Consider the following 22,337-nt stretch of genomic DNA (forward strand, 5'->3'; position numbering starts at 1 on the left):
GACTGCTCTTTCTTCAGAATAAGAGAATCAATTGCATACAACAGCCATGAAAAGATTTATAAAAAGACAGATGAAGAGTTCCTGAAAAAGTGAAAACTGGTGAACAAAAGCACAAACCAAAATGTGGCTCGTCACCACTGTGTGCATCAGAGTTATCTGGACTAGCATCACCAAGTAAGTAAGAATATGTGGCCTAAAAATGCAAATCTTAAAAATATGTGTCTTAAAATGCAGGCACGGCCTACCTCAGTGCTAGCCCCATGCAGCAGCAGTTATCATTTATGAGGTTTATTCCGAGCATTTTTCTGTCTTCGACCTGTCTGCACCCAGTTTTGAACAGTACCAAATGATGGATGTGCAGAATGAATGTGTCTGAGTCACACAGCGAGAATATCTGTCACGTTTCCCTGAGCACACACAGAGTGACAAACTGCATATGTTCATGCACAGATTATCTCTCTGATCTCTAAACCCCATAATCCCACAACATCAAAAACTGAATCAATAAAAAGCTAACAGATAAACAGACTGTGAGCAAGACACCATGTATCAGATACAAAAATTCCAGTTCATAATTTGCAAATATTCAAATAAAAAAAACACTATATCTGAATCTTTTTCACAAATAACAACATTTCTTCTATTCAATTTACAGTATGCCAGGCTACACAATATAAGAATAAACTGCAGTAATTAATAGAGTTGGTGAGCACCGTATTAAACTGATAGATAAATAATGTGGGAAATTAGGTGGCGATACTGTGGCTAAACTGCACAGACTTGAAACTGACACAGCAGTTTGTTCTGTCTTCTGGGTGAATGTTTTACTTCAGAAGAGCTGGCAGAAAACCTTCTCATTACACAAAACACCGGCCCTCCTTTATTCCCCCTGAGCGTAAAACACCTTCCATAACCCTTTATACCCTGTTTCTTGTCTCACTACCACTTTGATGCAAGGGGGAACAAATCTTCCTTCATTTGAAACTAAATGGTAGAGATGCTATCAGTGCATTGAAGAAAAAATTCCAATTGTTATCAGTCCCTGCATATCACCCTCTCTAGCTTTTAGCAGGCTCAGAAGGTGCTCCTCTTTTATTATAACCTGTGATAAACAGAGGACAGTATTGGAGGCTCTCATAGGCCTTAAGAGGTGCATATAAAATGTCTTAGTAGCCAACAGAGCTTTGTAACATGCGCTATCTAGTAGTATGATGATAGATCTAACTGAACTGCACATGACACATCCAAAAGACTCAAGCTACCACTGAATAGGGTAATAGCTATCTAATAGCTGACAGAGGAGACCACTTAATAGTGATATAACTACTATAGTGTAACAATATCAGTTCAGGGAGATATATATATATATATATATATATACACACATATATACACACACACATATATATATATATATATATATATATATATATATATATGTTCTCCTGTGCCTTCAGTTCACCATATGCTCTTTGCAATGTAGTGAAACAAAGCAGATGTAGCTGTATCTTATTGTAGCCTTAAGGCTTACTTTATCTGAACCAGGGTAATCCCCGTTTTCCACATTTCATGAAAGCCATATCACTTGCCAGTGCTTTTGTCCAAAAGCAGAGAAGCAGATAAACAGCCACTGGATTCTCTAACAATCGGATTCAGCTAACCCTCATGCTGTGAAACATGTCTAAATCCTTTACACAATTGTGTCAGAGACTTTATTATATCATCCAGCCACTAAATACCCTCTACTTAACCCTAACCAGCACACACACACACACACACACACACACACACACACACACACACACACACACACACACACACACACACACACACTAACACACACAGATATATGAAATCATCCCGATGAAATGTATTTATTGTAAGTGTCTTCACTTCATTTACATTTAGTGACAGTTTTCAAAAAGTGATTATGTTGGTAAGAATCCAAGGCCTGAGGGCATCCAAGTTTGTAAAGCACAGCACTTTCTTTTTTCTAAACCACACGCTTATCTTTACCATTGAATGTGTACAGTGTATCTAAAATAACGAAGACATTTCTGAAATCTCATCAAGGATGGCGAATGCTTTCTTCCGTCACATTCTTCCTTCGCGGGACTGAGTCGGCTCTTTCTGTGTGAGGGTGTCTGTGTGCTGGGAGCTACCTGTGCCCAGATTGCCTGAGGCTTAGAGAAATCTCTCCTGCAGTTCTCATTACAGAATCTGAGAAGACACACAGCCCAGAGTACAGGCAGCCAATGAACACACTCCCACTGGGGAGTTATATTACAGTGATACACGGGGTTAAGACAAAAAGCAGCTACTCCACGACTGCAGTGCTCTGTGGCAATGAACAACACCCAGGCACCACACACAAAGGCCCCTGCAGTCCAGAAACCACACAACATCAACTAGAATTTGTCCAGGCTTCATGTCTGCTGCACACATAGCTATTTTTTTTCCTGGTATTCCCTTACTGAGACCAGAGGAGCACAGTGATGACATTAAATCCTTCATCACTAGACCACATGATTGTTGATCAAACACATTGATCAAATGTTTAGAATTATTATTTGTTAGCAAATTTTGTTACCCATTTTCTTTCACAAAAAACATGTAATAACACATTGCATCTCTCTCTGTTGACTGCCAAAGCATGCATGCTATCACAGTTCAACATGGAAATTAAACTGATGGATTAAATTAATTAGGTGAGGGTCCACTTGGCTGGCAGAGGGTAAATGAAGGCTATTTTTAGCCCTCTGTATCCTGTGTGTGAGGAAAGCTTGCTGTGACTTAGTGGGTTTATTAAGGCAGGGAAGGTAGGCCACATCTGGTGCACTGCTCGAAAAACTCTTACCAGCCAGCAGGATGGAGATTTTACTAGAACAGTCTCTTCCCTGGAATCTCTATCCCACTCACAGCGGCTCAACTAAATAACAGTTTGGGGGATTTAAAAAGGTCACGATCTTAATACACTGAGAAGACCCTCCCTTTTCAAATGCTTTAACCTTCTGTTAAGTATCACCATTATAGTCTATTCTTAGAAATAGTAAGTGTCCCTGGAAATGTGCAGTGGGGTGGGGTCTGTCCCCTGTATTCAAAGGTATTCTATCCACTGCACCTATTTTTGGTGTTTCATTTTTCAGCCTGAAGTGCTCCAGCCATTCAATCAAAGACATGACCTCTATGTCAGATAAGCATACAAATGAAGCACTATGGCTTTTGGCTACATTCCACTCTGTGGCCGAGGACTGAAGCAGGAAGGATGAGCTGTGCTGGGTGTGACTGGGGACTGTTTTGGTGAACTAAACATTGAGTCAGATGTTCAACACTAGAAGGTGAGCATTAGCTAATCCATTAAAACCAGACAACCGCACAGGACTGGAAAAAACTCACCAGTCTCATTAATGTTATTTCAACATGTGCTGTGCTGTTAATGTAGCATACTGCAATTAAAAGACTATTGATTCAAAGATGATCCAAGCCTTCACGCTCTGCTATTTGCTGATCTTAGAAGAAATTTTGCAGTGTGGTGCTTACTGCCTCTGTGGCAGAGAGCACTGCGGGGGATCTGGCCGATGCAGAAGCATATGTAGGAATGACAAACAGGCTAAGTAACCTTATCGCTTCAGCTAACATAAAGACCCTGACAGAATGGCAATAAGCTTGATGTAGTTTGTGCAGATCAATAAATGGATGGTTTCCATGTCACATCCCATTTAAAAGTGGCATTAACCACACCAATAAACCAAAGAGCAGCTTCAAAATTGCCGGCTTCAAGCTGCTCTTTGGCTTTTCATACACTGGGCTTCGAACTGTGTTAATGTAAAGCTGTCTGTCTACAGCAGCATGCATACTATATGCTGCTGTATCAATTACATATATGATCCATTTTGAACAATTATACTAATGTAACAATTTAGTCTTTTATTTAAGGCAACAGCGCCCACTGCATGTAGTTTATAGAGTGTAACATATAGGATTTGAGGTGTGTAAGAAACATGTAACATACAGCAGGTGTGCTGTTTGTCTGCATATGTAAAGGGTCCTAACAAACAGCAAGTGCACTAAGAATAAACACGCACTCCCATGTAAACTACATTCTTTTACAAGTCTGGCTCACTCTGAACTTAGGACTGCATTAAACCCCTACAATAGTCTAGCCTATAGAGAGATCTACATTAAAGTATACAAGCCCAAGGGATCACAGTTCTGCTGACATCAACACAGCAATCAGTGACCTGTGATCATGAAGCACTGCAGTGAGCATCTCCCTCTCTCTCTCTCTCTCTCTCTCTCTCTCTCTCTCTCCCTCTCTTTCTTTTCCCTCTCTGTCTCTTCACCCCCGTAAAGACTGATCCAGTTCGCACAGGTACACACACCCTCCAAAAGCAATCAGTAGGTTTATACAGGCATAAAAAGCCAGATGCCTTGTTGGCAGCAAAAAGAGATAGCGGACACTTTTCAGCATGCCTCTGAAATCTGCCTGCCTGCATGTAGACTTTGTACAAACACTTAACAACATGCAATCTAAAGCATTTTATTTCCTGCCTGCTGGAAAGCCTTAGCACACACACACACACACACAGCTCCCGACAAGCTATGCAGCAATACAGTCCCATATATGTGCTAAGAGAGGGGCTGGGATACACACCTGTGAGTCGCCCCATACACTGGCTGCCTCTTGTAGGAGACGTGTGAGGTTGATTGTCCTGGCTGGCCCAGCATGTTAGCTGCAGGTCTGTGATTTGCTGTGCTGTGCTCGTCTCAGTGGTGCCTGTGTGTGTGTACTTCTCTCAGCTGGTAGTGCCGCTGTTGCTGACGTCCTCTGCTGAGCCCCGTGGCGTCAGTTCATTCAAAACATCCTCCTTCCCGCCTTTGCTGCTTAGGTGAAACTAAAAATATATGCAATCACCGAAGTGTCCCGGGTTTCTGAGTGACACCCGTGTGATTGGTATTATCGAGGCCAATCAACCTCACCAATAAGTCTTTTAAGAGGTCCCAAAGCACAAACTAACACCACAGGTACAAAGAATAAGCCATAACAATATAATCATAATCTCTTCCCTCTTTCCCTCCCATTAACGGTACTCTTTTCTTCCTCAGCTCTCCTCCTTCTCTCTTCTAATAAATGCGTTCCTCAGCAGAGCTCTGTCGCCAGAGCACTTCCCTGAACTGGATGCTTTGCTCCATTCTCTCTGCAGTCATGCAGCCAATACACAGCATAAAAGGGGGGAGTTAAGGAGGAAGGAAGGAAGGATGGATGGATGAGGAATTAAAAAAAAAAAGAGATGAGGGGGTGAGGAAAAGGGAGAGAATGGGTAGCAGCATCCAAAATGCTGCAGTGAGAGCACTAACTGGGACCAGAGAAAAACTACATTAGCTTCACTTCACAGGCTCTCTGTAAAATCCAGGAATGATTTTAAAATCCATCTCCTGACATACAAAGTCCTGAACGATCACATCCTATCACTTCTAAAAGGGGGGATCTATTATGCTCTTTCTTACTTTCTCTAACAGATATTGTTTCAGTCGTGGTTGCTCATATGAAACATGGCCAAAGTTTCAAAACTGCAGTCAGTCAGTGTGCAAGGGCCCCGACTCCACACTCCTCTAAATGCTTTATTTCAGACAGTGTTTTTTCTACTCTTGAATCTGTTACTTTCAGAGACACTATGTCCTTAATAAAATCATTCCAGGTGCACAGAACCAAACCTTAAAGGCACTTGTTTTAGAAAGGATAATAAAAGGGGCTGCACCAGCGGACAGTATACGATAGAAAAGGATTGTTTACGACTGTGAAACATGCAAAGCTGTTCTTTTAGAGTACTAAAATAAATCTATCTTAAATATCCAAAAATATTAAAGTAAGTGTTTTAGCAAGTACACTGAGAGCTAAAGCATCCAGATATCAGGCCCCTCTCGTGTGGGACAAGCTCTCAGTTTGGGTTTGGCAGGCAGACCCCACCTCCCCCTCCTTTTGTACTTTTAAGATTAGGCTTTGTTTGTTTTTTCCTTTTTTCTAAACTCTTAGTTATGCTGCAATAGGCTCAAGCAGATGGAGGTTCTACCATGATGTACTGAGCACCGCTCCTCTTTTTCCTCTCACTTTTACTCCCCCGTACTACTGCTGCATGTCACATGTGTTTCCCTGTTTGTTGTTCGTCATCACTTTATGATCTTGTCTTTCCACTGGCTTAAAACAGATGGCTGCCCCTCCCAATCATTTGATTGCTAAATTTGGAATACTTGAAATTCTTACAATATGAAGAGCACTTGATTACTTTTGTTGTGATTTATAAGCCTATAATATTAAAACTGAACTGAGCTGAAGTAAGTACTAGAAATATACTATGTTGTAAGTGCTTATTCTGCCAGATAGTATGATGGAAAAGTTTATTACATGAAAAGGCGATGACTACAGTTTATACTCTCTATATTCCCATGTTACCAGTCTCTACAAATGATCTTCTAATGATGTTTTTCTTTTGCAAACATTACCTCAGTCCTTCTGCATATGCACAACAGGACAATACTGTCCAACATGATGAATTTAAACACCAAGAAAAGACAAAAGGGGAACATTTTGCATAGCGGAGACATCAGATAACATGAGAAAGTGAAGACTATAAACCAAAGAGACTGACGACTATGTCATGCTACAAATACCTTCAATTAGCTATTAAAGCAGTTAGGCTTTAAGTGAAAATTAATCTGATGGCACCTGAGCACACAAGTACACACATGAACATGTAGTCGATGTGTCCTGCCCCTGCTGCTCTCATTCCCTTAGTTTCACCCTCTGCTGCTCTTTCTCATCCATCTCCACACTGCTTCACATCTCATTATCATACCACAGGAGTCAGAGGCATGGCGCTGCAAGTAAAGACTTCAACACTGTGGCGATAATACCAGTCTGTCAGATATCTGGGTCCGACCACCACCAAACACCATCTGAATTGTGTCCTAGCCGCCTCTTTCAACATATTCATGTATCGCACTGCACAGTTTTGAAGGTAATTAATTTAATTGCATGGACTAACGCCAACATACAAATCATATCAGATGTAAAACAGCTTCTTCTTCCTATAAATATAATGGCTGTTGTCAGCACTACTAGGTATGAAGTGACAAATGGCTACTTGTACACCCTCAGCAGGACTGATATCAAACATAGCACATCAAGCATACGAGGCCAGATACACACAAAAATAAGCCCACACCTTATAAACAGACACAGCGTTCATTCAAACTTTAAAATGACTGTCGCTCATTCGACAACTGTAGAAATGGGGTAAGTGCACTTGTTAAGTTACTGCTTTTGACTGATCTGGTCCCTGATTGTTAGCGTAGCATTTAGCCATATCTTTTGCTAAATGCTAATTATCTCTGTCTCTCCTCTACATTCACTTTAACTTTCTGTTATGTTGGGCAGCTGTAGAGATGCAGGCAAACGCGGCAAGCTTTACAGAGGGGTGGGGGGGATAATGAATGTACACATATACATACATCTGTGGGTGGCTCACCAACACACCATCATCACATTGCTAAGATCAGTCTGCTGAGGCGCATCTGATGATGTGATTTCTAAAGTTCCGTAAACACTCCACTGCTCCCCAACATTAAGTCTGCCACTGTCTGTAATAAATTAACTACTATGCAGATTTCTCATTCTAAATGAAACCGTCCAATACAGAATACATAAGTAATATTCACCCACCAGAGTTAAATATTAATACATAGAAAGGGCAATCACTGCATTGCATTATGCACTACCAGAAATTAGCACTGTTTTCTTGATAGTACACTTTGCTTTACTTACTTTCCTACTTAGAGATTTTGAATGCAGACGTTTTATTTGTAACACAGTATTTTACTAATGTGATATTATTGCCTGATTTACAGTAGGTGACAGATCAGAATACTCAGAAACTCGCCGCACAAGCAGTAGCATTTCAAAAAGTGTGAAACTACTGAAAGTAATCTATAACAGGAATCGATTTACATGCAAAGAAGAGAACTGAGATCTGTGGAGGGTACTCGAGCACTTAGGTAAGTAATAAAATTACAAAGAGGACAAAGCAATGAAACATTTTAATGCTTGCAATAAAAAGCTTCATCAATATGATGAAGTGAACAACAGACAGAACAATGCGTTTCTTCAAAAGTTGAAACTGTTTGTAGAACAGGTCATTCTATTTTTGTCCCAAGACAAATATGTTGGACATTACAGTCACTAAGTATATAATAGACTAATCTACATACTCCTGGCTTGTTTCTAAAAACTATAAACTCATATATATGCACATGTTGCTACTCACCAGTTTAGTGATCAGACGTAATACAGTGAGTCCACTTAAAAAGCCTCAGATGTCCACATCTGTCCTGATTCTGAAGACAACCAATAGGGAGTTTCCCTTTCTGCTCTCTTAACATATGAAAACTGAGCTTGCTAAAGTGTATGCTAGTGGGTGTGCTAGAAAGTAGAAAAAGAGGGGTGTCAGATAGGAGCATAACTGCTGTTTCAGCCCTCTCTCTCTCTCTACTCTTGATCAATCGGTAACACTGGCGGCCCTTGCAGAATATAGCTCTACTTATGCTCACTGGGGAATAATAAAATAACACTTTGCTGCTTAGTGTCGATGCAGAAGCTGGTGATGAGAAAAAGAGCTGGACCTGGCCTGAAACAAAACTCTAAAGGTGCCGCTCTTTTTGATTATCACAGATGAATAGTTATCACCTCTTTGCGGTGTCCAGCAAAGTGCTGACCTTGGTCTCTGACTGCAACCAGAGCCTTCCGTCTCACCCAGAGTCCTCTTTATCAGATCACATCCCAGTCCGCCTGGGGGAGAGAGGAATGGATGGAGAGCAAACCTGAGTGGCTGGTGCAGGCTGCTGCAGTGCCGGTTCAATAATCCACAGACAGACATATAGATAAGACCAGAGGGCTGAATGAAGGTGGTCAAACCTGAGGGTAGGTCAATCCATACCATGTCGATATCCATACACTGCTTTTATCCCGGCTACCGTATAACAAATTAAGGTTTTTAATTTACTGTATCTGATCCATCCGGTTAGCAAACAGGAAACCCACAACACAAGAAAAAAAGGTTTGAATTAACAGACTCTCAAATAGCTCAGAGAGACGGGATGTTCTGACATTTAGCTATACATTACAGAACAAATACACGAAAGGGGTAATCACACTGTGAGATGAATGGTGAATTATTATATCTCGTTAAAAAGTAAAACAAGCTTGTAACTCAAGCTTGAGTTAGATGCTGTCATAGGATGAAACCACAATAAAAAAATATACCTGATTCAACACTTTATGTGTAATCTCCGTTATCTGACCTTGTCATTGGCAGAGATGGAAAAAAAAATGTGTGATAAACCACCAAACTGTCAATAAGTGTCTTGGTGAAGTGTACAAAGACACAACAGCAGTATCTAGTGGCTACATGCAGAACAGCACCATGGTTCTCCTGCTAGTGCTTCAGCAGGTCTCATTGATCCGATGACAGTTGAGAGCCGGTGCAGCATCGCAGAGACTGCAGTTTTAAAAACATGAATACATCGCTTAAAATTAGCACTTTTTTGTCACTATATAACTTAAACAGAATGATTAGAGGTAATGCCAGATCACAGCAGGTTTTAATTAATCAATCAAAGATTTAGAATAGAAAAAAGAAGCACTGAGGAAAGGCTCATGAATACAAAATTAGCCATGCATCTTTGCACTGAGGCAAATTAAATTGGATCGGTTTGCAAGAAATCACACAGCTGTGTGGTCAATGTGCTCGATGAATGCTGCAGTGAGAGAAATTGCTCAAACCCTCACATCTGCTCTCAGTAGCAGTGGTCGGTCCAGTCTTTTCATTTCTTTTCTTTTTTTTTTCACACTCAATATTCCATTAATGGAAACAGCAATATTCAATCAAGTAATCCACAATAAGCAACATTTTCTCACAGCTCATACACTCAATCTGCTGCTAACATAAGCTTATTGAAGTGTTTGGTTTTTCAGCCTTTTGGAATATATCAGCAGTAAAGCACCCTGCATGATTAGAAATTTCTAGAAACTTATCTGCAGAGAGATAGAGCAGGTAGGATGTAGGATCATGTGCTTTGTAGGATGCACTGTAGCAATTAATAAGCAATTTTATAATAACGTTTCTCTCCACTTGGGTTAGCACAACACGCTGCCAATGTTTGACATATATAGCCTTCACATTCACCACTTTTTAGCACACAGCTGTGTTAAATACTAAGCAGAAACTGAGAAACAAAAGCGCTCATTGGCAGTGTTTCTCATATTCACTCGATTGACAGCTCCACTTTGCCCACTGGTCACAAACTTTTTCCTGTTTGTCTTTTCGTACCAGGCAGGTTTGTCATAACCCGCAGCTTTGTGTGTTTGCTTGCTTTTTTGTTTTGTTTTTTAAAAAGCAAGAAAACGGCTAAAACACCTAATAAAGAATACTCTGTGTGGCTGTATTAATTTAAGCAAGAGCTAAAGCTCTTTTATGTTAAATTATAAGCCACTGGTAATATTTATAATACAATAATTAATAACAATAAGTATATTCATTCATCCTTTTAACTGCTAATCCAGTTCAGGTGGGTTGGATAAGGGGTGGAGGTGCAGCGGAGCATATCACAGCTGACAACTGGAAAGAGGTGGAGTACAGCCTTGACAGGTCACCAATCCATCACAGGGCTAACACAGAGAGACAGACCATTCATATTCACACTTAGTTTAGACTTACAAGTTAGCCTAACATTAAGAGCTTTAGACTGCAGGAGGAAACCCACAGAGTCACATGTAGACCATGCAAACATTACAAAGAAAGCCTAGCAGTCCAGTTCAATTCAAATAAACTGCCCTTGTGGCTTGTTTGTGGCAGTTTTAGCACATGCTATGTTGCAGATTCAGCGTATGTTATAAATGTAGTTAGTTAGAAAATTAAAAGATGTTTTACTCAGCTCATAAACCTTTACTTTACAGGACACATAATCACTGAAAACCAGTGGCTTTCCTGTATTCGTGGCAACACAGGAGCACTTGCTCACATTTACTCTTTATACTGCTTATCACTTTAAAGCAAACTCTGGGTAAAATACAAAGTATTGCACAAACAAAATGTAAGTTTTCTTTCGTTTCTTTTCCCATGTTACAGAACATCCATCATTTCCTTTGTGCTAACTAATCACTTCTCCTGTCACCCATCTGGTGAGATGAGGACACGGTGGGACCTGCTTCTCTCTGCAGTGGCTCCAGTCACACTCGGGCTCTGACAGAATGCGGCAGAAAGAACTGTCATCTGAATTTAATCAGAGAGAGGTATACAAACTGCTTTTCCTCCAGAGAGGCAGCTGAAATTACTACGGTCCAGAGCCTCTTTCTTTAATAAGTTGAAAAGAGTTGTAAATGATAGCTGACAAAAATGCTGCATGTTTCAATTTCTGTCACATCTTCCTGCATGCTAGTTAAAGTCAAAGATGGCATGCTTTACCACAATCATAGTAATGTAGTGACATGAAAACACTAATCAGGCACAGAGATACAATTCAAGGCTAAAAAAAGTATTACCTTGCCTCAACCTGCCTCTCCTTCTCCTCCAAATTGGAGAGCTCCAGCTCTGCAACCACCTTTGTTTCATGATCAGCCCCGTCAGTCTCGTGCCTGATGGGCAGACAACTGCAACAGCAGGTCCCCATCCCAGCTCGGTCATCTCCCCTGCCCTGTTTCTGCTCTGACTCCTGCTGCTCCAGCTCTGACTTCTCAACCTGCTCAAGTCATCTAGACAGTGAATGACTCATTCTACATAATGTACATCATCAACCAGCGCACACCTCAGGCCTGCAGTCCAAACAAGGCCTGATAGAAAGCTTCCTCTGTATTCTGCAGAACAAAAGCTTACTGTACCAGACACTAAATCTGCTCTTTGTTTTCATCATCTTTATTCAGTCCACTGCTTCAGTCTCCATCCCTATTTGCAGGCCCAGGCAATACTGAGCATTATTTATTTTTTAACTGCCACAAACCCTGTAATGAGTCATTGTGGACATGATGTTGACAATATGGCCCTTTTTTTAGAAAATCACTCTGACCTCAAATAAAAGTCCTGGCTGCCTCACACGTAAGTTGTGAAGATGGATGCAGAAACATAAGAGCTTTAGTCATGATCTACTGATAATAACAACAAGTCAACATAAATAACCCAGCAAAGGTGAAAGCACCTGCTATCTCACCAGCAGCACATTTGCAAATCCTTGGCCAAGAGTCCAAATATCAATTTCACTGTCCGTGCATTTGCTGCTAAGATGACATTATCAGGTGCGTCGCTGCCTTTCTCATAGATTAATGATTCACGCTTCTAAGCAAGTTTATCATATTGTTTGTGTGTCGGTGTTGTCCATGTAGTTTGCATGTGTGTGTGAGTGAGATTCAAACAAGAAAAAAAAGAAATCCAATAAGATCTTTGGCAGGCTGGCAAAACAGCAATACATCATATTGCTGTTTCCAGTACCCTGCAATGCATTCAGCCTGTTGGGTGTGTTTTTTAATTTCAAGAATACCACAAAAGGGCTGTTAAGTAAAAAAAAAAAAAAAAGACACCTATAGGTTCCAAAATAACCCACAATCATTTGGTAAAGTCACATAAAAACGACTAGCCTCAGCAAGCACTATTGTGCAACACACAACCTACATGAAATTTTCCTCAACATGAAATATGAAATAATTAAAAACTCAACTCATCACAAGCCTCAGAATAGAAAGTATCGAAACAGGAGTCGACTATAAATCCCTAGTTCTGGGGTTGGAACGTGAACTGTCTGCCATCCCTACCACAATATTGGTAGTGAATTATTCTAGGTCTCAACTGACCCCCTGCAAGACCCGAGTATCACATTTTTGGAGTGTTGTCTTAAACTACTGCTCAGTTAGTTAATGTATTTCATTAGTCTGCTGTAACTGAAAAAGAAAGAGAACTAAAAAAGTTCCTCCTCTCTCTTTCTCACCACATCAGTGGCAGTATATCAGTGGTGCAACACAGCTGTGCTGACACTGAAACATCACATATTACCCCCACATATACCGCCACATTGTGAGTTGACAGTGCTCTTTTAAAACCCATCATTTTGTATAGCTTTGGAGTAAACCACTATTTTTCCCCACAGTCACAATATCACCATAATTTAAACAAGCAAACATTTACTTTTTTTAGTTATATAATCCCAGTTAAAACATTTCTGGAAAGCCGTACAGCACAAGTGGTGTAGCTGTGTAAAATAAGTACAACAATCTTCGAGTTTAATTAAAATGAGCTTGCAAAAGCTAAGCTACCAGTAAAAATATAGAAGCTAAGCTGATGATGCTGCAATAAGAATGTCTAAACGTCGCATGCTGTTTCAGAATTAGCCAGATTAATCGGTGAGTACGTATAAAATTAACTATGTTGATGCTTCAATAAATTTTTTTAATATATTCCCAAGTCAGTAGTTTAGTAAAAGACAAAGCCAACCTGGCAAAGCAGTTCCTTCAATGTGTTGTTTTACTCCCTATCACAAACGTATCGTTTTTGTTTCAGCTATGATTTAAAATTTTCAAAATGTTTAAGAAAATTGCTTTACCATCTAATGCTTTCGAAGATATATGTGTGGTAACTTGATGCACTCATGTCAGAATCCCTGCTTAGTGGTTAGTGCTGTACAGTACAAGAATAAACAGTTAACAAATGTGCTTAAGCTACATTAAAAGTGATGCTATCAGATTCTGAAGACACGCCTAATGGATGCAGTTTAACAAACACAGCTGGCACAGGTGGACAAGAAAAAACACACTGCAAATGAAACGTGGAGCAGAGCCGATTTTCAGATAAAACCAACCTTCACCGATGCTTTGTTGAAACAAAACTTGTGCACTGATCCCTGTATGTTTCTTCGTGACTTCCCATGGCACTAGAAACTTTCAAAACATGTACTTTTTACAACTACAACCCGCAGAAACACAAGGTCATTCAACTATAGTTGGTCTTACTGATGTCAATAGACGACTTTGGTAAGGTTTAACATCCAAGGATAACATCTGACATCACTTAATCTGAGAGTTGACCATTTCTGACAGGATGAAAGGTTTGATCAGGTCACTCGAGACTTTCTGCTTCTTTGCCTCACTGAGAAACAAAGAAACAGGACTAGCTTCCTGCCTCAGGGCCCAGGAACACCAGTTGGGAAAACAATTGTTTTTAAGTGATTACCTGTCAGAGACTAGCTGTCTCATACAGGGTCCTGTACAGAGACACATACTTAGTTTTACTTGACTTTAAAATTTTAAAACTTAATGCCAGGAACCAAAAGTATAATACCCCTTTGACAGAAGACAAATGAACCCTTACAGTTAATTTAACTTACACATTAGAAAAGCTTTGAAAAGGAAAAGTTTGTTTATCGCCCCTTTGACCTTGTTTGTTCCATCTATTTTGGCAACCATGTTGTGGCCTCAGCAGTGAGGCCTGGATTTGATGTGTTAGCAGAAAAAAGAAAGCTTCAGCTTCATTAAGACAGGGTTATGATAAAGGCCTGTAGGGACATTAAACTTCTTTATTTTCCATTTCCTGTTTAAAAAAAAAAAACTGCTTCAAAACATCTCACGGCTAATTAACTCACAGCACTGATCAAAAACGTCAACTATTTAAAAAAAATGCAAGCACAAACTAAAATCATAACAAGCTGTGGGACAAAAGCAAGATAAATATTCATCAGAAATCTCAGGCAACGATGAAATATTGACGGAAAAGGCAACTAAATTTGAGAAAAAAGCTGAGAGAGCCTTTTTTTGGTGTAGAAGCTAAGAGTGATTCAGTGTGGATTTCAAACACTTCCGCCTGGACTGGCCCACAGCATTGTTAACCCTTTCAACAATGTAAACCGTGTCCTCAACAGGACGCCATTGTACCTCGGCGTGGTAATTTTCTCCCTAGGGGAGCTATAGAATTCCACTTTTCTTATTCTCAGTGAGTGCCAGTGAAGTGGTCGAAAGTGAACCTTAGTGTACTCAGTTTTCTCAGTTTTTGTAAGTAATGAGATAATAATACACAGCGTTTAGTAATCACTAGTAATATTATAATTTATGTTATGTCATGAGTTTGTGTAATGAAAAAAATTGTTATTGTATGTCAAAGCCACTGGCATATCAGCTCTGCGCTCTCAGAGTGTCCTTTGGCATCAGTACCTGATGTATTATGCAACAGTGAGACAGGGCTTACTATAATAATGATGATAATACTAATAAGAAGAAGAAGAAGAAAAGAAGAAACTTTCTTTATATACTTGCATCTTTAAAAAAACAGAGCTTAAAAAAATGCTTTGACAGAAGTGAAAAAGCAGCATACTCAAAGGGTAGATTTAAACAGGAAGCCTAGACAAAAGGACCTTCAGAGGACCTTTTGTGTACATGTGTACACAACAAAGAGAATAAAAGACATAATTAAATAAATGAAAGACTAGAGGCAGGCAATTAGCATGAAAACTAAAACCAAAAGATAGAAGAAATCACATGTAGCAGAACCACTTAAAACAAAGTCGGGAAAACTGAGTTCTAAGAAGTAAGTCTGTGAGCCTGATCTCTTCTAGCCGGTCATTTGTAAACCAAGGGGACCTGACTGCAAAAGCATAGTCATGGTTAAGTTGTCATATTTGACGCCAAACCACATTTTTAACAATCTAACAAAGCAAGCAGACCTAAACAATCAAACAGCCAAGGATAAGTTCAAAAAAGTCATCACGTGCAGATCTTTGAACTATTCCCAGAATTAGATATAAGTGTGCTGAGGTTGCTTCTTTGGAACAAGCTGCCCGCTGACCTGAGGTCAGTTATAACTGTGTCTGCAGAAAGTTTGGCATAATTTAATGTAGTTTGTTCCAGAAGCAAACTCAAAACCTTTTCATTCTCACAGGCTTACATGTAATCTGGTTGTTCAGTCTGACGTCACTAGCCTTGTCTGGGTCTAAACTCCGCTGCAGGTCCATATATCAAACGATCACTGTGGCATTACTGAGAGTTGAAAAACTGTCTAAAGTCTTTCATCTTTAATAAAATGATCAGCGTTCTGCTCTACCAGGTGTAACAATTGAGTTTAACATCCAGGCATCCATGAATACGGAATTTATGACATTTAACGGAGTTAGACGTTAGCAGGGAGTTAGCTCGCTAGCTTCTATCTAAATACAATATAGCATGTCCTGACTGCGGGGTTTTGGAAACAAATTAAAACGTACAGCTGTGCTATCACTTCCAGCATAAATGAAGACAGAAAACTAAACAGCAGTGACGTTTGTAGGGTAACTGAAGTTGGTCTAGCTGGTATATAATGATGTGCTACGTGACCGCTAGCGACACAGCTATGTTAGCATAATATAAACAAGCTAACTTTTTTTCCACTCGATAAAAGTTACCGTGAGTGTTCTCGGTGGTCAGAAACAAATGTAATCGCATGGCAGGATGCTGTAAAAGGACCAAACTTCAGCCAGGAGAGCAACTTAGATAATCCATCCACAATGCGAGGTTAGTCATTCATATACTGCTGCATGGGCTGGGCTGTAGTTACATCCTAAGGTTTTAAAAACTGAGCTTAAATAAATGATTAGTGATTAGTGGTAATAAAAGCCGAGGGAGGTCAACAGGGATCACTGACTGTTTTAGGAGCTTTTTGAGATCAAATAGAAGAAAATACATAACATTAAACATGTTAACAACACAAAAACCATATTAAACGCAGACTACTTTAGACCCGGAGTAGGATTCGTCGCGTCATCACTGAACAACCGGATTATTGTGTGTATATGAGACACAAATTCCCTTTGGGGTTTGCTTAGGAAGGGCATTTGGTTAAATACCACCACCACTCTATCTGCCTCCTTATAGACAGAGTATAAACATCTATAAAGAGTGGATGGTTTCTTGTCATGGTACCCCCCACCAAACGAGTTGGCCACCAGGATGTGAAGGGTATGGGTCTGACAGGGCTCCAGGTGTACTGAATTGCCCTCAATGTAATGACATGAAGGTGTGAGATGCTGGGATTGCAAGAAGAGGCTACTCAAGCATCTTTTTTTCATTTTTGTTGTTCCAGAATATCGTGTCTTTTATGTCTTGTGGAACAAATATTGAATTGTCCACAGGGTGAACAACCGCGACTCAAGACATGAGTGCATATGCTGGCACAAATCTTCAGAGTAAAGACTGAGTGGGAGCCGGGTATTCATGACTTCACAGTGAGGGTCGTTGGCCTAGTGAGCCCAGAGCAGTCCAGATAAGCCCCACTTCTTTTCATGCCAGATAGCCAATATTTATACCTGGTATGTGCGGTGCCACTCTCCGATGGCGCCTAGAGTGATCCGAGATGATTGTTTTAAGCACATAGACACAGAGCGGTTCGTTGACCGTGACATTGTAAAGCTGGAACTATAAAACAAAACTAATAATTATTAAAAATGTTACCTTTTTCCCAAAATAGTCTTACTTTCCTTTTACTTAGATTAATCTACATCCGTCAGACTAAAGACACAGACCTCTTTCATCTGTAACATTATGTTCAGGGATTGAAGCGGGTTGATTTTGGAAGATGGTTTCAAAATTGGGTCACTCCCTGGGAGATTTGCTGGAAGTATGACAGCCTGACGAACTCTATTTCAATCTGCTGCCACAAATGACAAAAGTCTCACCCATTAGCTTGGACAATTTTATCCTCAAAATAATGTGAGTGTTTCAGGAGTGCTCTGAGTAAAATTTTCCTAATGAAACTATACTTAATTTGTACAACATGTGAGCCTAAGTAAATCATTCTCAGATCAGCTGAGAAAATCTGAAAACATTACACTTTAGGAAACTTGAAGATAACATCAGTAACCATTAACCAGGTAGTTAAGGGCTGAAGGCTGCACAGCTCACCAGCAGTGAGGTGTACGTAAACGTGAGTTTTGCAATAGCCGTGGTGTTAGAACAATCCCTTCTTTGTACTTCAAGTCAGCTAAGTTCCACTATCAACACACAGCAAATCCACTGACTGTTGTCAGGGCAGCACCATGTGGACTTCAGTGCAGAGTGTTTTTGTTGTTTTTGGGAGGGGGGGCTTGCACACTTCCTGGAAAGCTCAGGGATAAGAAAAGAAGGGCATTATACCAAAAAGACATGCCAACAGTCCAACTCATAAAGTTTCTCAAAAAAACTGATGTTAAAGTGAGATTTATTCATTAAACACACACACACACACACACACACACACAGGAATCTCAGTTTCTACACAGACTATAAAACCAAATCATTACTAATGGTTACCCCTGTGGGATAAATATAACACTGTAAATGTTGAGTTGCTGTCAACTAAAAACTAATACATGATCATTTTAATGGTCTGAAACAGACACATTATCGAGCCCATCACATTGTTTATAGAGCGTCTGAGTTGAAGCCATCGTCACTGTGTTTCAGCTTTGCCAACTAAAGTTGTGATAATCAACCCGGCTTGTGAGTGCTAGAATCTGCCATGTGTTTGAAGATTAAGGGATTCTTTTGACAAAATCTGAGGGCTCTTCTCTTGATAAGGTCATTGTCCAATTTCACAGTTTACCAAAATTTGATTGGTTCTTCATTTGCCCATGTTTAACATGATGAAATTAAAAGAAATAGCAGTGTTAACACAGCTTTGAAAATTATACATTTAGTTTCGTTTCGTTTGTTTTTTCTTTTTCTTTTTTGTCTGACTAAGAGGACAAACCTCCGCTTTTACTCTTTTATTCGATTTATCATCAGTTTACTATATTGGCTGTTACTGTACTGCTATCCATCTGAGGCAGTGCTAGCGGTGGGGTGGCGAGAGTAAAGCTGCCTATGTGCATCTCTGCTGACAGCAGAAGAGACAAAGGGGGAGTGAAAAATGAAATAATGAATAATTAGTTCATGCATTATTACCTCTGGGCTAGAGTATTGTAAATCATCATTATTATCAGATTGTCCAAAAAAAGACTAGAAATAGAGAGCATATTTCTCTCATACTGACTTCTCCTCTCATACAAGGTCTTGAGTAATCAGTCCCTGTTTTATCTTAAAGACCTCTATCACCCCAATAGAGCACTTCACTCTCAGACTGTGGGCTTACTTGTGGTTTTACAAGAAAAATGGGAGGCAGAGCCTTCAGCTTTCAGGTCCCTCTTCTGTGGAGCCAGCTCCCAGTTTAGATTCAGGAGACAGACACCGTCTACTTTTAAAATTAGGCTTAAAACTTTCCTTTATGGTAAAGCATAGAGTTACGGCTGGATCGGGTGACCCTGAATCCTCCCTTAGTTACCCTGAAATGTGGGTGTTTAATCATTAGTCATTATTAATCTCTGGCTCTCTTCCAAAGTGTGTTTTTCTGTCCTGCGTTCTTCCCTCACCTTTCCTACATTCAGTTTTTCAGACATCATCTGTATGATTCAAATAATAAATTAATTAAAATGGATTGTTTGGTTAGGTTTAGGCATTAACAACACACTGTTTAGGTTTAGAAAGCCCACGATTTGACATCTGTGGAGCAGCTAAAAACTAATAAGAATTTTTAATGTGCACGTCGGTAACTTTTTGTTTTCTATATTCCAGCATTTATTGAACAATCATTATCACATTTTTTAGAAAAACTGATCTCTAAACAGATAAAATTACATTTGGATGCATTTGAACTACAAGTTTTTTACTCAAGAGAATAAATTAAAGAAGCTATGGTGGAGCCTTTGAAAGTCATCATGAGGTTCAAATTACCAAATTATCCAATCTAATAAAGCAGATTAGATGACAGAGATCAACAAATAGTGATCATCATAAGTTCTGTTGGGATGCATAGCACCAATAGTTGTTGTAAACCAAGCACATCTACCAACAACAGCCTCTAGCAGTGCCATCACACCTCAGAAACTGCACAGGAACGGCTTTAGGGACGCAAGAGCATAAGGCAATGACATAACCCCCAAAATTAACGATCCTAATCAAATTGAGCATGCAAGTGATGCAGTAGTGCAAGCCTAATCCACACAAACCACAAGACCTTCAAGGTACCCCAGAAGTTGAAGGGCAAATATTGTGTACTATAACTAGCTGATAGATTTTTTGGCATCATTTTGTTTTCATTTACATGGAAAAATGTCAGCTGGTGCTCTTAATAAGCTGAATGGTACCAGAAGACAGCGCTGGTGAGTTCCGTTCCACCGCAAGAAAATAAGGTCTCCAAAACAAAGAAACTAAAGCAAAACAGGATCCTTCCACCAAGCCAAACGGGCAACAAGTAGAAGAGTGATTTCACAGCCTTGACATTTAGGATGCCATATATCACACAGCCTCACTGCTGTATTGTTCTCACTTCTTACAGAGAAAAAGTGAGTGAAGGAGGGGAAAAACAAAGACTCTTATTCTGTACATAATATGTGTCAGTAACAACAAATTTGTTAGCTGGAACCACTTAAAGGCCTTTTTAAAAGCATCTTTGGATACAGAAAAAGTAAAAGAAGGAAATAATTTGTTTGCTTTGATATGTGTGACTATTGCAACATCTCAGATGCACAAATGTATACTAAAATCTAAATATAAAAGTCATTGATACAAAGTGTCCACATTGTTACAGAGCTGCTCACTGGTATCTGCAGAGTACTATATGTCATTGAGTAACAACCAGCCTGATGCTGAGACCGCAGCTATGAGGATGTAAAATTCTCCATGTAGCCATTGCATCTGCAACAACTGGGGCGAATTAAAAGGGCAATGTGATAACATGTCTGGGTGGGAGGTGGGATTTGTAACAATGAGCTACATCAATGCAGATGTCTCCAGGCTATGTCGTAGTAAGCTTTAATGTTAGCCCGACTTATCTGACTGATTTGGGTATGATTTCCGGGTTGCTCTCCTGCACTGGTTCCCATCATAGTAACTGTCTGATATACACACTGACAGCCGCAGACCAGCATCCAATAACCCACTGCATAATATAATCTACAGTAAATGCAACAGTAGCTCTAGATACTCAAAATAACGTGTCTCTTGGTTGCCTTCCACTGAAGCCAGATTTAATCCAGAATCCTCCTGCTTTAACGTGAAAATCTGAGAAAAAGCGGGGAAAAAACTTCAGAGTGCTGCATGTGACTTTGAAAATTCTGTCCTTTCTGCTTCAATAATGTAATCATGCCATACATCTCTGTCACCACATGGTCACACCCCTCTCCTCCAACCTTTACAGTCTCTCTCTCTCTCTCATTCACATCTGCACATACACACACTTACACACAGCAAGTCTGCACACCTATCGGAGTGAGTAGAGGTCCTGCATGGTGGATGTGAGGAGAATTTTAATAGCCTTTCTTCCTGTCCTGCTAGGCTCTGTCACTTTCCATTCACAATGCAGGCAGAGATAATTGGTTTCACCTATCTAATGGGACCCTAGTGAGTTAATCCATATGTTGGTGTGTGCTTTCCCTGTCATCTACATGCAGCTCTCAGATAAATCAGTGTGTTTACAATACAGCCTTTAATGTAGTTTGGTTGTTATAGTGCATCAGACGTGTTAGAGCAGCAGAGAGGAGGAGGAAGGCATTCCACATAGAGCACTTTAATAATGATCAACTCAACCAGCCTGCATGGGTTGATTTTTTTTTTCCTTTTTTCTACACGACCAAACAAGGCAACAATGCACAAAAGCCACTCACTTGATGAAGTAACTGGCTCCTTCTTCCGTGAAGCCCTCTTCCCAGCCTCTTGGTAAATCTATAACACGAGCAAGAACACATTGAGCGACCCGCTGCACACTGCAGCAAAAGCAAAATATCCTGCTGCTATCCTGCAAAATCAGATAATTTGTGGCGTACCTGAACGTATCATATGTCCAGAGTTAACAGGTTCGCCAGTGCGCGGATGTAGCCAAGTAGTGCTTTGAGTTTTATCACTGCAAGAAAGACACCTGTTACTGAACGCTAATAAAACAACGAGAGGGAGAGAAAAAATCCCTTCACACCGCCTCGTAAAGTACTCAGAGCAGAACAAGTAAAACGCCTCACCTAATGAAGAAGACTCGACCATCTCGACAAACTCCATAAGACCAGTAGTCAGGTAGGGTGTCCCGTCCGAGAGGTGCCGCCATGATCTCTCGACTCCAGCTCGGCTCGTCCCCCCTTTCCCTCTCCGCAGACTTTTTCCAGGGAGCCCACATAATACCGCCGCTAGGGCTGCATAGTTTTTAAAGGGGACGAATACCAAACAGAGCAACAGACGACCTCCCCTGCGAGACTCTTTTGTTGAGCAACCGGGTCCTCAT

At 40.2% G+C, this 22,337-nt stretch overlaps 1 protein-coding gene across 11 annotated transcripts in view; it reads right to left on the reverse strand.

Moving 5' to 3' along the window:
• plekha7b (pleckstrin homology domain containing, family A member 7b) overlaps window positions 1–22,337 on the reverse strand; it is a 74,618-nt gene extending 52,281 nt beyond the window's left edge. For 6 of the 11 annotated variants that reach the window (XM_085269998.1, XM_085270091.1, XM_085270042.1 and 3 more), the window contains exons 1-3: window positions 22,081–22,336; window positions 21,892–21,968; window positions 21,733–21,790 (exon numbers count right to left, since the gene is read on the reverse strand). In XM_085269998.1, coding sequence (XP_085126124.1) covers window positions 21,733–21,790; window positions 21,892–21,968; window positions 22,081–22,232 — 287 coding nt within the window. In that variant the 5' untranslated portion in view covers window positions 22,233–22,336. Of the gene's footprint in view, window positions 1–4,654; window positions 4,795–21,732; window positions 21,791–21,891; window positions 21,969–22,080 lie in introns of those variants that run through there. The other 5 variants (XM_085270033.1, XM_085270051.1, XM_085270016.1 and 2 more) reach the window with 3 other exon arrangements.

The sequence above is a fragment of the Mchenga conophoros genome, linkage group LG1, assembly GCF_057382185.1.
Source record: "Mchenga conophoros isolate Kocher_MC1m ecotype Shallow Benthic linkage group LG1, M_conophoros_male_GT1.1, whole genome shotgun sequence".
Classification (NCBI taxonomy): Eukaryota; Metazoa; Chordata; class Actinopteri; order Cichliformes; family Cichlidae; genus Mchenga; species Mchenga conophoros.